General features: G+C 40.8%; 2 protein-coding genes across 2 annotated transcripts in view; one reads left to right on the top strand and one right to left on the bottom strand.

Annotated features, from left to right (window-relative positions):
- The window catches only part of RBKS (ribokinase), a 70170-nt gene extending 66133 nt beyond the window's left edge, over positions 1 to 4037 (bottom strand). The window contains exons 1-2 of the mRNA XM_063328661.1: positions 4026 to 4037; positions 3169 to 3304 (exon numbers count right to left, since the gene is read on the bottom strand). Coding sequence (XP_063184731.1) covers positions 3169 to 3218 — 50 coding nt within the window. The 5' untranslated portion in view covers positions 3219 to 3304; positions 4026 to 4037. The remainder of the gene's footprint in view (positions 1 to 3168; positions 3305 to 4025) is intronic.
- BABAM2 (BRISC and BRCA1 A complex member 2) overlaps positions 3549 to 14373 on the top strand; it is a 173827-nt gene continuing 163002 nt past the window's right edge. Inside the window, exons 1-2 of the mRNA XM_063328660.1 lie at positions 3549 to 3703; positions 7049 to 7208. Of these exons, the coding sequence (XP_063184730.1) occupies positions 7081 to 7208 (128 nt within the window). The 5' untranslated portion in view covers positions 3549 to 3703; positions 7049 to 7080. The remainder of the gene's footprint in view (positions 3704 to 7048; positions 7209 to 14373) is intronic.

Genomic DNA, 14373 nt, shown 5'->3' with positions numbered 1-14373 from the left:
AGGCACACTACCCTTTATTCTGAATGTGATTATTTCCCAAAATTACATCTGAATACTGTCTTCAACAGAAGGTCCCTGTCCTTTTCCTTCTCAGTCATTCTGTAAGACATGGCAAATTTCACATTGTACATTTCCATTTCACACAGAGGTTATGCTTCTTTAAATCATTAGTTTATTGTATTGAGTAAAAACATTATATGCTAACTTTTTTGAGTGGTGAATCTGGCTAACATATGTCCAAGGGTAGCTTGAAGCTTATCTTTCTGATTTTCAGTACCTTGCCTCTACAGGCCTGGGAATTTTTACTATTTAATGTCTGCCACTCTGAGCTTCTAGCTTTCCAGACAGAGGGCCAAGATTGCATTCTGGAGGGCCAACATGGTATTTTATCAGTTTGAGTTATAACATAGCATTGTCTAGCTCTGGCAGAGTCTCAATCAATATCATGATCTTCTAGGAAAGATAGGCTTTAGTCTTGAGTTGTGAATATGCCTATCAAACACAATGTGTCCAAAAACGTGTCTGATCTTCTTTGTGTGACTCTCCCTCCTAATTTAGTTTATTTAATTTAGTCTCCTCCAAATGGGTGTGAAAGACAGGCATTTAACATAATCACTGCTGTCCCTGTCCTTTACAAACTGAAACATCAGCATAAATGACAAACTCACAAAAACCTGTTGCTCTTCCATCCCTCCTGAAATGAACCCTAGGTTTAACCTGCAATGTACAGCCCCCTCTAAATGCCAGATATAAAGACAGTCAAGAGATACCCTCCTGGCATCAATACTAACCGTAACCTGACAGTTTTTACCATATTTAATAAAGCTTGCTTATCATTCCCTATGGCTTTGCTCTCAACCTAGGTGCATCCCAGCCTACAGTACTTTCCAGTAATTTTACCAGGATTTTTGTAACACAGAGTACATTTAAACTACGTCTAGAGGAGTAATACATGGAGATTTCAGTCAGACTAAACTCTTGCCAGCTACATTTAAACCACGCTTTTTCTTATCTTAGTAAGTGCCTGAAGTCCTGTACTAGTTATAGAAAGAATGAGGCTGTCCTTTCTTTTTCAGTTGAACCAAATTTGCTTATCACTAATAAAAAGCCCTTCACTGCTCCTTAAAGTAGAAGCTAATAATGGTGAGTCAGATACATTCTTGTGATAGCATTTGTACAATTTAAGAAATCCTCTCAGCTGACTGAAAAGTGAAATGGCTTTTCTTCCACCACTTAATCTCAGTGTAGCAGTATCTATGGCGACAACCCGTGGTTTAATCTCTGGTTACAATATGGCCAGTTAAAATGGCTTCAAATAAATGACTGTATTTCTATCGTATCAAACTCGCAGCCAAAAAAATGGGAGTTTTCTTTTTTGCTTGTTTGTTTGTTTAAGCGTTAAGAAAAAGTCCAAAGCTGCATCTGTCAGCAGTGCTTAAACTGGTAGACAATTTTTTGATGATTTTTTTTCCCACATTTTAGAAAGACAGGAAAAGGAACGTCTTGAGGTTAGAGCACCATGTTTTATATTTCAGTACAACGTCACAAGCATCTGATAGCTCATTCACACATAACGTCAAGATCAGTTCTGAAAGATCTTACTCTGACTTACAGCTATTCTTCTTGGAAAGCTGCCAGCGTGTTCTGCAGATTACATAAAGCATTAAATCTTTGTGACACAGGTTCTATGATTATTTAAGGGTTTTCATCATTTCTGCAACACATGTCTATGCTGAAACTGTACTTACTCCTCAGCATATTCTTCTAATCATGTATTCTACACTTTCTTGACCCACAGGCTTTGATATAATTGTCTGCTGATTCAGGGATTGTGTTTTTTAATGTAGACTTCCCTGCAGGACAAGCTGATGCAGTCCAGATACATATACTTTTAAATCCCATTTTAACCAAGTCTGCACATATAGTTTAAAAACAGGTGTGTTTAAAACACTGCAAATCAAAGACTTGCAAAGATTTGCAAGTTTACTGGGGCTGGCAGGGTCAGCTAGATTAGGTTAGTACTTGCACCGTTGCCAACTCTTGCAATTCTGCTTGAATTCTTCCAATATTTAGTATTCACAAGAAAACCCAGGCTGCTGGAACCAAGAGCTTTCAGGAACTTCTGTACTTTAATTTTTAAACGAAGTTTCCAAACCGTACCTATGTACAAAAAAAATGACGAGACCCATATAATTAATCCAAAAGGAAAATGTCCAGAAAATTAATAAAAAGGAATTGAGGCATTCCTTTAGAAAAGGGTTTCATAATTTAAAAAACAGCTTTGGGGTACAGAGGTGCTAAATTTTTGAGGGTTTCCTATTTCCATTTCTCAACCTGTTTGGATAGGAATAGCTTGGGAATAGCTTCTCTCTCTCTCTCTTCCTTCCAAGTGTCACAGAAAATGTTGTCTGCAAGTAATAAACTTATAACCTACTTTTTCATGGAGCTAACTTCAGTTTCTTTGCAATATTAAGCTTTCTTTCTCACTTTTCTAGTGGAGACAAGTGCTTTGAACTGAAAACGTGTTACAGTTGACCAGCTTTATTTACCTTCATAAAATCATTTCAATCTCCTCTGCTGATAACGAGTACCAGAGTTCACGATTTCCCATGCGGGTTACTATGCAAGCTTTTCTGGCAAGGCTAACGGCAAGCCACCTAGCACAGCTGAAAACACAAACCCAAGTCTCACTTCTCCCTTAAGTTACAGACAGCTGATCAAAGCTCCAGCAGACAACACGTTCAAACTTCTCCCCGTTCCCACAGTCTTCTTTCAAAGTATTATTTGCAGGGCTGACATCACCCGGGCCCAGCCGCCCCCACCGGCGGCTCTGATCCTTCCCCCTGCCCCTGCCGCAGCCAACTTCTCGCCTCGGTTCCCTCTGCCCAGGGCCGAGAGCTCCTCGCCGCCCCACCTGGCGCCGACCCCACTTCTCCTGTCCCGGCCTGGAGAGAGACGTGACACCCGCTTTCCTTGGCCCAGGGCAGGAGGGGCGGGGTGCGTCCCGGCCCAGCCTGCCCTTGGGAGGCGCAGGGAGCCTCCGCTCCGCCCGGGGCTCTGCGACGCCCTGCGCTCCTTTGACCTCGGGGCCCCTCCGCCCAGTGAGGGCAGGGAACCGGCCCCGCGCCGGGGCCTGCCAGCCTGCGGGAGCCCCCCCCAGGTACTAACCTGACCAGGTCGGTCATACAGGATCCCACAACCACCACCTCAGCGGCCATGGCGCCAGGGGACGAGGCAGACCCAGGCCTCGCAGCCCAGTCAAGGCTCTACCCGAGCCTTGGACCCTGGACCCGGCCTCCGCGCCAGGCCCCGCCGCCGCGGCGGCTTCGCCTGTTGCCACGGGCGACGGGCGGCCCGCAGGGGCCTTCGGCCAGGAGGGGTGCCCCCGGCGAACGCCTGCTGGGAAGGCCACCCCCTCCCCTTCTCCCCTCCTCCCCCTCTCCCCCGCCCCGCTCCGGCCGCGACGAAACCGCCGCCTCACGCCTGCGCGCCGAGGCAGCGCGCCCAGGCACTGTGCCGGACGCCAATATCGCGGCCGCTGAAGACCCCTCCGGCCCGGCAGCGCCGGCAGCGGCGGGGGGCGGAGGCGCGCACGCCGCCCGGCGGCGCGGGAGCGCGCACGCCGGGCGCGGGTGGACGGGCCGGGCCGGGCCGGGCGCGTGGCCGCGGCCGTTGCTAAGCGGCTGTGTTCCGGCCGCCGTAGGTATGGCGGGGCCCGGGACGGGCCGGGTGAGGGGCGGGCGGGAGCAGCGCCCCTGCCGGCCCCGGGGGAGCGGCGCGGCGGGCGGGCTGGCTGGCTGGCTGGCTGGCTGGCTGGCTTCTGCCCCTGCCCCCTCCGCTGGCGCTTGGGGCGAAGTGGAGGCGGGGGAGCGGAGGCCGCGGTCTCGGGCCGGGAGGAGCTGGCCAGGAGGCGGCGCGGGGGCCGGTGCGGCCCAGGGCGACGACTGGCCTAAGCACCGCCCGGCCGCCGCTCCCGGGCGCCGCCGCCGTGGCGGGGCGGGGCGGCAGGCAGCGCCGAGGGTGGCGGGCCCGCCGCCTTCCCACGGGGCGGCCCCGGCGGCACGTGGGAGCCGCGCTGAGGCGAGGCGGGGCGGGGGGGGGAATGCGGCGGCGAGGCGGCCGCCGGGGCGGGAGCGGGGCCTGGTGGGGCTCAGTCCGGTCGTGCCGAGGCTGAGGGAACTTTGAGGGGGGCGGTGGGTTTACCCGGGACTCCGGAGCTCCGCGTTGCCGGTCGCGTTGCGGGGATGTGTGCGGGCACGGCGAGTGGAGGTGGTCGCGGGTCCCCTCGTTTCCCCACACCCGGACGGGCGTTACTGCTGCCCGCAAAGTGAAAAGCACAACCCCGGACCGCCGACAGCCGAGCCGAGAGGGTTGGGCAGGAAAGGTCCCCTCGCACTTCGAGGCCCTCCATCAAAATATTCACCTTTGCCGCCTTATACCTTCACTTTAATGCCCATAATGTCATTACCGGTGGTGGAGGAACCGAGTATGTCGCATCCGGACACTCTGTGGTGCCCGAAGCTGTGCCTGGGATTGGGTGGTTTCTGTGAGGCATATGTTACACTTGCTTGAAGTCGTAATGATAGGCTGCTCAATCTAAAAGCGCTCAACTGTTAGTTTGTTTACCTCTTTCAAATGTTTTGTTTTGGGGAGGGAAAGAGTCTAGTGAATTTTGCTTTTGTTAAGTCCCTCGAGTTTGTTTGTGTTCTCTTTCCAGCCCTGTGGGAAAATTAAGCTGAGGGAAAAAAATATGTATATGGCAACTGAAAGTTATGAAAATGGTCCTAATTGTGTTATAGTTTGTAAAGACCTTTGTTTACAAAATAAATCGATGAGTTTAATTGATAGCGACCCATTAAGTATTGTGTGTCTGGCTTGTTATGTAGAAGGTATTGTGGATCTTAAAGAATTGATGCAATAAAACCAGGAAAAATGCCTAGCAGTCATTTCTATCTTGTTTTGACAATATCTGCATATTGTATTAACAGAAAGTTAAGGAATATCGTTCTGCAGTTCATTTTGGAAGGTGTGTCTGTTGAACTTTGATCACCACCTGTATCTCTTAGGTCTCACAATTCTACCCTCATAACACTTACAATCCCCTTAAAATGTGTCATTATCAGAACCAATTCTGACATCTTTGTGTATACCTGTAAGATTGCTAGAAGGATAGCTTGTTTTTCAGCATATTTTTGATGGTTTAAGAAGTTCTTAGCTTCTTCAGTCCAGCGGCCCCTCTGCTTGAAATTACTGCTTCCTACAGTAGAGCTGGCAGACTGAAATGTGTGCCCTGTTTTAGCCACTCTTGTGCAAAGTATCATTTTAGTTTAAACTTATTTTTATTAGCAGTTCCATCTAAGCCATTGGACTTTGCATTGAAATAGGTCAAGTATGGGCTTGTATTCTCTTCTCTCAGTTCCTCTGGGGAAAAATAAAGGTGAGCAGGCAGTAATTTTTGGTAGAAAAGTAACAAACAGGAGGTAGGATCTTAAATTGCTGTAGGTGTTTGCTAAGCAAGCTTAAGTTGTTGCTCATTGTCAATTACAGCAAATCATATGTGAAGAGAACATGTTATATGTTAGTATTCAGCTTCTTTGCTGCCATAAAATGTAAGAACCAGTGTATTAAAGATAATTACTGTTTTTAGGAAGTCTTATTTATTAGTCTCTTTGTTTACCTTAAAGTGCCTGGCCTTCGCTTTATTCAGATGTATTCTGAATAGCTCGGATAAATACTGTTTCGTGCTTCATACTAGTTCAGTGTGAATGACTTTCATGAGAACAAAATGTGTAATTTGAATGTTGCTATCAGTTTGTAGAATATCCGTTAGTTACCAACTAATGCTTGTAAACTGAGTGTTAAAAACAACAACAAATTGCAACTATTGCCATGAGTTGTTCACACTCTCTTTATAGAACACTTACTAATCCAGCAGACCACATGCAGCATTCTGTAAGGAAGTAAATACAGTATGTATTGGTGTTTTTCAATTAAAGGAATGTTTTAAAAAAATCTCTTTGAATGGTCAGAGTTTAAGTACAAGCTCTTCTGCTCTACTTGTTGGTGGCACGTTTATGTTACCTGGAGTCATTTGTGGCTTTGTTTTCTAAAGCTGTCAAGTTCAGTTTATTTTCAGATTAAACTCTATGCCTAAGAATATCATCAAATATGTTAAGTTAGCATTTTAGTAGGTTACTTACCCTGCTTTTCTCCCACTTCTTCTGTCATGATCTGTTGTTGTCCACATACTCTAGCCTTTTTGTGGTGCAACGAGTTAAAATGTGTGCATGCTCAGTTTCTGCATTTCAGTTGAAAAGCAGCAGGTTCTTAAAGTGTACTAACTTAGTAGCCTAGCTGATTTAGCATAAGGTCACATATTTGCAAGCACTTCTGAAAAAGCTGTGCTTAAAATGTGTGTACCTCAGCTTCCTGATCTGCTTTGTGAATGAAGGTGACTTTCAAAGAGTATGGTGATACCTCTGAAAGAAAAGAAGTGTTAGCCTTTAAAAGGCATTGTGAAATGCTGTAAATAGCTACCTGAGTACTGTAAAAGTAACACTGATTATGGTTACACTAGGGGTATTAGAAATTACAGATGAGAATATGGAGAGATAATCAAATCCTTGGTCCCATTGCAATCAGTAATGTAAGTCCCATTGATTTCAGTGGCAGCAGAACAAATGTGGCTTGTCAATTATAGACTCCTAATGGAAATGCTCAGAAGAAGGGCTAGGCTACGAAGTGTCAGAATGGCCCTCAGTTTTATTTCTCTTTCTCATAGGGATAGGATCTTTCTAGGACATTAGTCTGTTTTTAAGTCGACAATGAATGAATGGGCTTCATTGAATGTTGCAGAGGTACAAGGAAAAAAAAATTACCTGTGCTTATTTTTTCTTTATAAACCTGCGTACACTTCATTTACTCTACATTTCTGATCCTTTGCGTGCTTAGCTTTTTTCTTTTGATGTTTGCGGTGTGCGTGTGAATTTACATGAAATAAGTAGGATATTTTTTGATTATATTTTCCCCCCTTACCATCCTCGTGCAGCTCAAGACAGAAGGAAAGAGGAACATACTAAAATGTCACCTGAAGTTGCCTTGAACAGAATTTCTCCAGCCCTCTCACCCTTCATTTCCAGTGTGGTCAGAAATGGAAAAGTAGGACTGGATGCTACTAATTGTTTACGGATTACAGACTTAAAATCTGGGTAAGTGAGTTCTTCATCCGAAAAGAATATGCAACCCCTCACAGTTAGGATGTCTTTTCAGGACTGAATTTTACTAAATTCATGTGTGTTTAAGCATTTCCAATATATATGGAGCTGACATACTAGCTACATTTTATTTTTTTTTTGGTCTTACTACCATTTTGTAGTTTGGGAGACTTAATTTGTCATATTGTTGGCAATAATAATCTTGTTAAAACACTTTCATCGCTGCCACTTGATAGTGCTCATCTGCAGCAGTGAGATAAACACTTTTTCCTGTTGTTGATCACTTGCTTACTCAATCTTTTCTGTAAATTAAAAAATGGAAGATTTATATGACCTTACCTGTAGTCATAAATAAGAAAAAAATTAACTTTTCCTTCATCTCATCAGTACATTAAGTGGCTGTAGGGCCAAGTGTTTGGAATAGGCTAAGCTACTCTTTTTATTTTTAATTCCAGAAGGGTTCATGATAATAAATATGGTAATAAAGTTTGGGATCCACACGTACATAGGGACTCTGGTGTGTAACCTCTGTGAATAATAGATGTGGGAAGTGAAATGCTTGAAGTAGAATTCACTTTAGGCATTGTGCAGAGAGGGGAGACTCCCAAGGTGGCTGATAAAAGAATACTTGAGACATGTCAGAAATTGCTGTATTCTTTTGGAGTTGGGCATCTAACAGCATCCCCGATTCAGGTATTTATTTGATACTGGAGTTCATAGCCTGACGTTACTTCAGCTTAAGGTGTCTAAATCACTGCTTTTGTACAAACTACTCCTTTGTGGATCATTTGGGGATCATGTGGAGAACCACCACAAACCACTGTTTAAAATTTAGTTCTGCTGAAAACTTTGTTTTATATGCTTCTGTAGGCTGCTGCTTTATGGTTTCATGGAGAGTTTGGGAGGTACTTTTCTGGTAGTTACAATGCCTTTTCAGGAAGGAGGTGTGAATTCTAGAGTTAGTTTGAAAGGAACCATTCCTTCACTATAAGGTGCTGTGACAGAGTACAGATTTACTTGGAGGTCTAAGGAGCTATAACTTTGTTATTAGTATGGTCTGGCTTGGCATTTAGGCTTGCAAATTATGTGAGACAGGCTGAGCAGTTATGCATCTGCTGCTATTTCATGCTAGACCTTGCTTTCTCCTGAACTAGTCTTCTAGGAAGCCTAGGATGGGAGCTATCTTACATTTCTCCTGTTGAATCTGAGAGAAAGGAATACAAGAAAAGGTAGAAAACACGATTACAGTCTGGTTGTGAAGGTATCAGTTTGTCGGGAGGTAGATAAAGGTTTTGCTTTCTGCCCACTGAATGCTTATGCTGCCTGCCTTTAAAATAATAGATATTTTCTATAAAATAATAAGTGTTTTCTAGGTGACTCTTTTCAGAGGTATTTTTAATAAGTGTCTAAAGTTTTTGGACAGTGATCTTACCAAGAAGATCTTGAATTTACTTTGATAAATCCTGAATGTTGTCCAAGAGTTCATTCTTTAAAAAACTAAAAACTGCCCCCAATTGCACCTGTCACACAAACCCAGTGACTCAAATTGTGTAGTAACTGTGTTGAACAGGAAGCCTACAAGGCAAGTACAGCACCTGACAGAGGTTGTGCCGTATCTTGTTGAAAGCACAGGCTCAGCTATGTGCAAGTGCTAGCAGTTTTGGTTTCGTTTGTTTGTTTGTTTGGTTTTTTTCCTCCTCTTGTTCTGGAACATAGAAATGAACCTCCTTCTTTATGTTGAGGCTTTTTATGCTTGAGGTTATTAGGAGCTGGTGTTGGGATAATCAAGATTCTGCATTTAGTTGAGAATTATTTTTAAGGGTTTTTTTGTACAAATAAGTTTCTTAAAAGTGTTATTTTAAACAGTATTTATTAGCAATTGGTTGAAATGTCTGAAATACAAATTTCATGCATATCAGTTTTTAGGAAAGATTTTTGTTGCTTGTTTCAAATTATTGTTAGTTTATTTATAACAGAAAATTTTGCATTTACGTGTTAGTGAGGCAATACACAGTTCCTTGTGATTTAGTGCTTTCTGATGTCACTGAACAGGTAAACAGTGTAAAACTACTGAAGATGGATGCATCACAGAATTATAGAGAAGTCCCTTCCGTAGCTCATGGTCTAGTTCAGGGGTCTTTAACCTCTGACATAGGAGCCTTTGGGACTCCACAGACTGTTTTTGAGAGGCCCATGTCAGCTGATTAATTACAGAATCCCCAACCCACCGTATTGTCAATAGACTTAAATTGGTTGCTGTATACTGCCTTGAAATGAAAACTCTGTAGGGCTCCAAGAGTCCAAAAATGGATTGAAAACTACTGTTCTACTCTACTCCCTTATCCTCACATCATGGGATCATTCAAAACCTTGTATACTTTCACTTTTGTTAATATTTTTAAAGAGAGAAATGATAATGCAGAGGAAAGAGCAGGCAGAGGCAAATGTAGGTGATAACTGTATGAAGTAATGGAATTATAAGGATATAGAGGTTGAACAGGAGGAAAATGAGGAGAACAGTTGTTAGAGAAATGGGGATGAGATTCAGGACATTAATTGCAAAACTCCCTTCAGTTTCAAGGGGCTGAATCAGGCTTTAAACTTAAAAAGTGGAACAGGAATGTGAGGAAGAGGTACTAGATTAAATGTTTGAAGTTTAATAAAAAGCAGTTCTTGATCTCAAATGAATATTACCATTTATAAGTAGTATCAGTTCAGAAACTTTGCTTTTGAATAGTGATTGAACATTTTTTGACACATGAAAGGGGCCGTAAACCCATCACTTCCATAGCCTAGCTGGAGTTTATTACAGAACATGCAAATGTTTTATGTTTTAACTGGTGTGTTTTGTGGAAGATTTTTAAGAACCAAATAAATACAATTTTACTATAACCTCTAAGATGTTAAAATACTTAAGGTAACCATCTCAATAGCTATTAACTTTGGAAATGGAAACATCTGGAAGCTTCTGGGTCAAGGGGAGGAGCTGCATGGCTGTTCCTCTATCATGTACCACACTGTTACTCTGATAGAAAATCAGGGGTTGCTGGGGTTACTCCAGTTCTCTGACTAACCAGTGCTTTACAGTGTATAACAAAACAAAATGTACAAACTGAAGATCCATCCATCCTCATTTCTTAGGTTTTAGAAACTGGAGCTGTAGTTAACAGGGAATAATGGTAACATACTAAATGCAGTAATATCTCCAAGACCTTGCCCATTCAGAGCCTTGATTTTGACATTCTCACTGAAAAGTGGAAGGAATTTCCCTTTTTATTTCACCAATGCAAGATCAAGTTCCAGGTTTATCATGTCACTTGATTTTGGTTTGTGAATGGCAAACATTTACAATGTTTAATTATTTGAAAAGTCAGTCCAGATGGTTTTAGTAAGGAATTTATTTTGCACTTACTCTGTTTTATTGCTAAGATTGACTACTTAGTTTTGTTGAGTTTTATAAACTGTATTAAAGAGGTGATGTTAGATTAAAAGTATGAAGGATGATGATATGTTAATTTGCTTTGCTTGCAAGTGTGGGAGGGAAATATGTCATAGTAAGGAAATCCTATTGTTTTGCAGTCTTTGAGTATGTAAATGTTTTATAATAATATGTTACAGTTCCATAATGTCTGTGTGTTTTTACAAACTTATTAGACAGTACCAGCCTCATCATACACTTACATACATTTACATCTATGAGTAGGACCTTCAGGGTCAAGTCCTATTTACAGGAATTATATGGCCAATGCTGATGAAGAGCGAGTAAAGAAATGTGAGTACCCCTGAACTGAGCTCAGCAATATGGCAGGACAGGAAAGAGGGAAACTCTTCAATAGAAATAGTAATAGGTAGTCGAGTCTGCAGAGCTATTATCCCCTTTCTTGCAAAAAGGGCTCCACAGTGAACAAAACCAGAACCTGAGTGTTATGTTAGGTCACATCTGAAATATAGCACCTTTCGCACCATTGGTTCTGGTGATAAGAAAACCCTGGCAGGCATCTCTGTTGCATTAATAAAAGACATTCTTTGAGATGACAGAGTGGATCAAAGCATCTTAACTCTTGCATAGGATATTACCTTGTTCTAGGCCCAAAGAAAATACTACTGCCAATTGAGTCAATGACATATATTGTATCATTCAGGTAATCTCCAGTGATGTCTCTTTGAAATAATGACCCATCTTAATTAGATATTAAAATTTACTCATAACCAACTGAATTGTGGCTAAGGCGTTTTTCTTAGCATTTATACATATAATCATGGGAAAGATGTTGAATAGGGAAAAGTGATTATTAGGTAGATTTAGAAGTAGAGGACGTTTTCCTATGTGAAGGCTGTTTAATTACTGTATAATGTGGAATCCAATTATTTAAGAGGCTGCTGCTTTTCCTATGATGTGTTACAATAGTGAAAAATGTATCTGTGGTGGTCATTGCCTTTGAGAACTTTTTTTTTCCATACGGCTATTTGTCAGGGCTCATGCTTGAGCCTCAAATTATGCTGCAAGGTTATTCTTACTCAACAAACTTTATTTTGTTTTTTTTAAATTACTTTGATGTGTCTCACCAGGCAGAATTTCAAAATGAATACAGTGATTTAAAGCTGCATATATAATTATTCTATTTTTTGTAGATATCCACTCATAACAAAATTTTAAATTTCATACTTGTCTGCTTATGCTTATTCCATATTTATGAGGAGATTAATTGTGGAATTCTTATGTAACTGGTTTGTAGTAAACCATGTTGGTATTTTGTTCTTTGCACCTCTCTGATTCACTATTGATTTCTGCCTCTTTGCTTCATACTGAGCTATGTTTACAATTAGTTATATTCCTGAAAGAAACCTATATGAAGAGGTCAAAAGAATGTAGTACTGTCTGGAGCAGATTTCAACATACAAATTTACTATCAAGCTGTAATAAGGTATTTATAACTTTATTGCCCTGCTTCCTAGTGAGCAGTGATGATTTACTTTTCTGTATTATCAAGCAGACTGCAATATGCTTTGGTATTTCCCTTTCTTTTGGGTATTTCCCTTTTTAAAGTAAATACGCATTTTATGTGAGTATCTAATGAAATGTTTTTTTAACGGTGAAATACTACTACAATACTGTAGCAGTTGTTTAAAGCTTTTTTTTGATCTTTTGCTTTTGATTAATTTAAATTGAAAGATTCTTCTTCGGTTACTAGAGGAAAGTTCACATTCCGTCATTCCCATTGATATTTATAGGTAGGTTTTGTTAACATGCATTTTGTTTATGCATGAAGTTTAACAAATTTGACTCTTCTGAACACAATTACTATGAAAAGCTGTTTTAAAAAATAATCATATTCTGATAAAATGTATACTTGAAAAGATGTGGCAGTTTCTAGAAGAGATATGGTCTTATGAGTCCTTTACTGCCATATTGGATAAGTCATAAACTATTGTTTTGCACAGCGTAGGTCGTTTCATTCCAGGTTCTGATAACAAATATATTTCTTCACTACAAAGAATCTTATTATACTAGAAGCTTGTTGTCACTCTCAAGCAAAATTTAATAGGCTGAAGCTCTGATGGGACAATGTGAGAGAGCTGTCGTTGTGGAGCAGCACTTGGAACCTCGATTTTTCTGTGCTGGTCCAAAAAGAGTGTCTGTCTCCTGCATTTGCTTCTGAATGTTGAAAAAACAAAGGCTGATAAAGATCTAAGTGTATTGCATACATTTGGTAACGATTTTGTAAATATTCTCCACAAAGTTTGGCATTTTTTACACCAGTTTTAAACAAGGTGCTTGAAGTTGTTCAGGAAAAAAGTGTGTATTTGTCAGTTTCAAGTCCTATGAGTAGAGAAAGGATATTAAAAAGTAAAGGTAGTATTAGATAATTGCAATAACTTGGGCTCTAGTTTGAAAGACTACATACGTTTTCCGAAGATTTGTTCAATTTAAATACTGCACAGTATGTCTTTGGTATTTTTAGACTGGGACAGTGAGTGATTTCCTCTTGTCTGACATTGGAAAAAAAAACCTGAATGTAGTGTCTATCAGTTTTATGCTTTAATAAAAATGAGAAGAAGCTATTTGATGCCAGTGCTATTTCTTTTCTAATTTGTTTAGAGAGGTTCACATGGTGTAGTACTAATTTATGTGCCAAATACAGTTGGAAAGATGTACCTTAGCAAGGTATTTAAATGTATGTTTTGGATGTCTGTACCCTGGTAACTCATTGAACACTTCTTGAAAGCCAGAGCTTAGGTTAATACATTGTAGATCTCTGTCCAGGACATTCTGCTATTGTAACAGATGTCTGTCTTATATCTCAAATTCAACTGGAGACAGAATAACCACATCAATGCTATGCCTGAGCTGTTTTAATCTGTTTCTTGAGATACTTAGCTTAGGCGTTTACTTGGTGCTGCACTGCACAGTCTAGTCATACCTTAAGCAACTATTATCTAATTGAAAGTGAGCATGTGAAAAGAATACTTATAGCTCTGTGTCTAAGTGAACAGAGTTCTGTTTGCTCTTGAAGTTTATATTTTAATTGAAGATATTGAATTTGGTCCTTGAGGTAAAGGTAAATCTCCTAAGTAATACATAGAAAACTAAAAGTTGATAAAAGGGAACATATTTATTTTCTTTTTCCTGAGAGAAGGGAATTAATATGTCTGAGGCAAACCACTCTGCACTGTAGGCCGCAAGTTCTTTTCTTTGGAATTTGTGGTATATGGCTGACAGAATAAAAGTAGACCACTAGGACTGAGTATTTTTATAATTGTAAGACAAAAGAATCCAAATGAAATTCAGTTAATTAAAGGAAATTGCAGGATTCCATTATGGAGAAAAGGTAAAAAAAGCCAAATATAAAAATTTATAAAATTATATTTTCCTAAAAACCCCCACAGATTCCTGTGCATCACTGAAATAATGTTTTCAAACCAAAAATGTGACAGAGTACTTGTTGCTTTGTTTTGGATGGTCAGTTCTTCGTTCAACAGAAAAACTTGTTTGGATTATTCTTGTTTATAGTTAGGGTTGCCAGTGACCTTTCAAAATGTCTCCCACTTGACGTTTTTCTTTTTTGCTTTTCTACCTCTTTTTCCTCTAGAATATTGACTTCAGTCTCTTGAGTAGAAGTTGGTTTACAATTTGTTGTGCACGTCAGCCATGGATATT

Source organism: Chroicocephalus ridibundus, chromosome 3 (genome assembly GCF_963924245.1).
Source record: "Chroicocephalus ridibundus chromosome 3, bChrRid1.1, whole genome shotgun sequence".
NCBI classification, from domain to species: Eukaryota; Metazoa; Chordata; class Aves; order Charadriiformes; family Laridae; genus Chroicocephalus; species Chroicocephalus ridibundus.
This window is presented reverse-complemented; position numbering and strand designations above follow the sequence as displayed.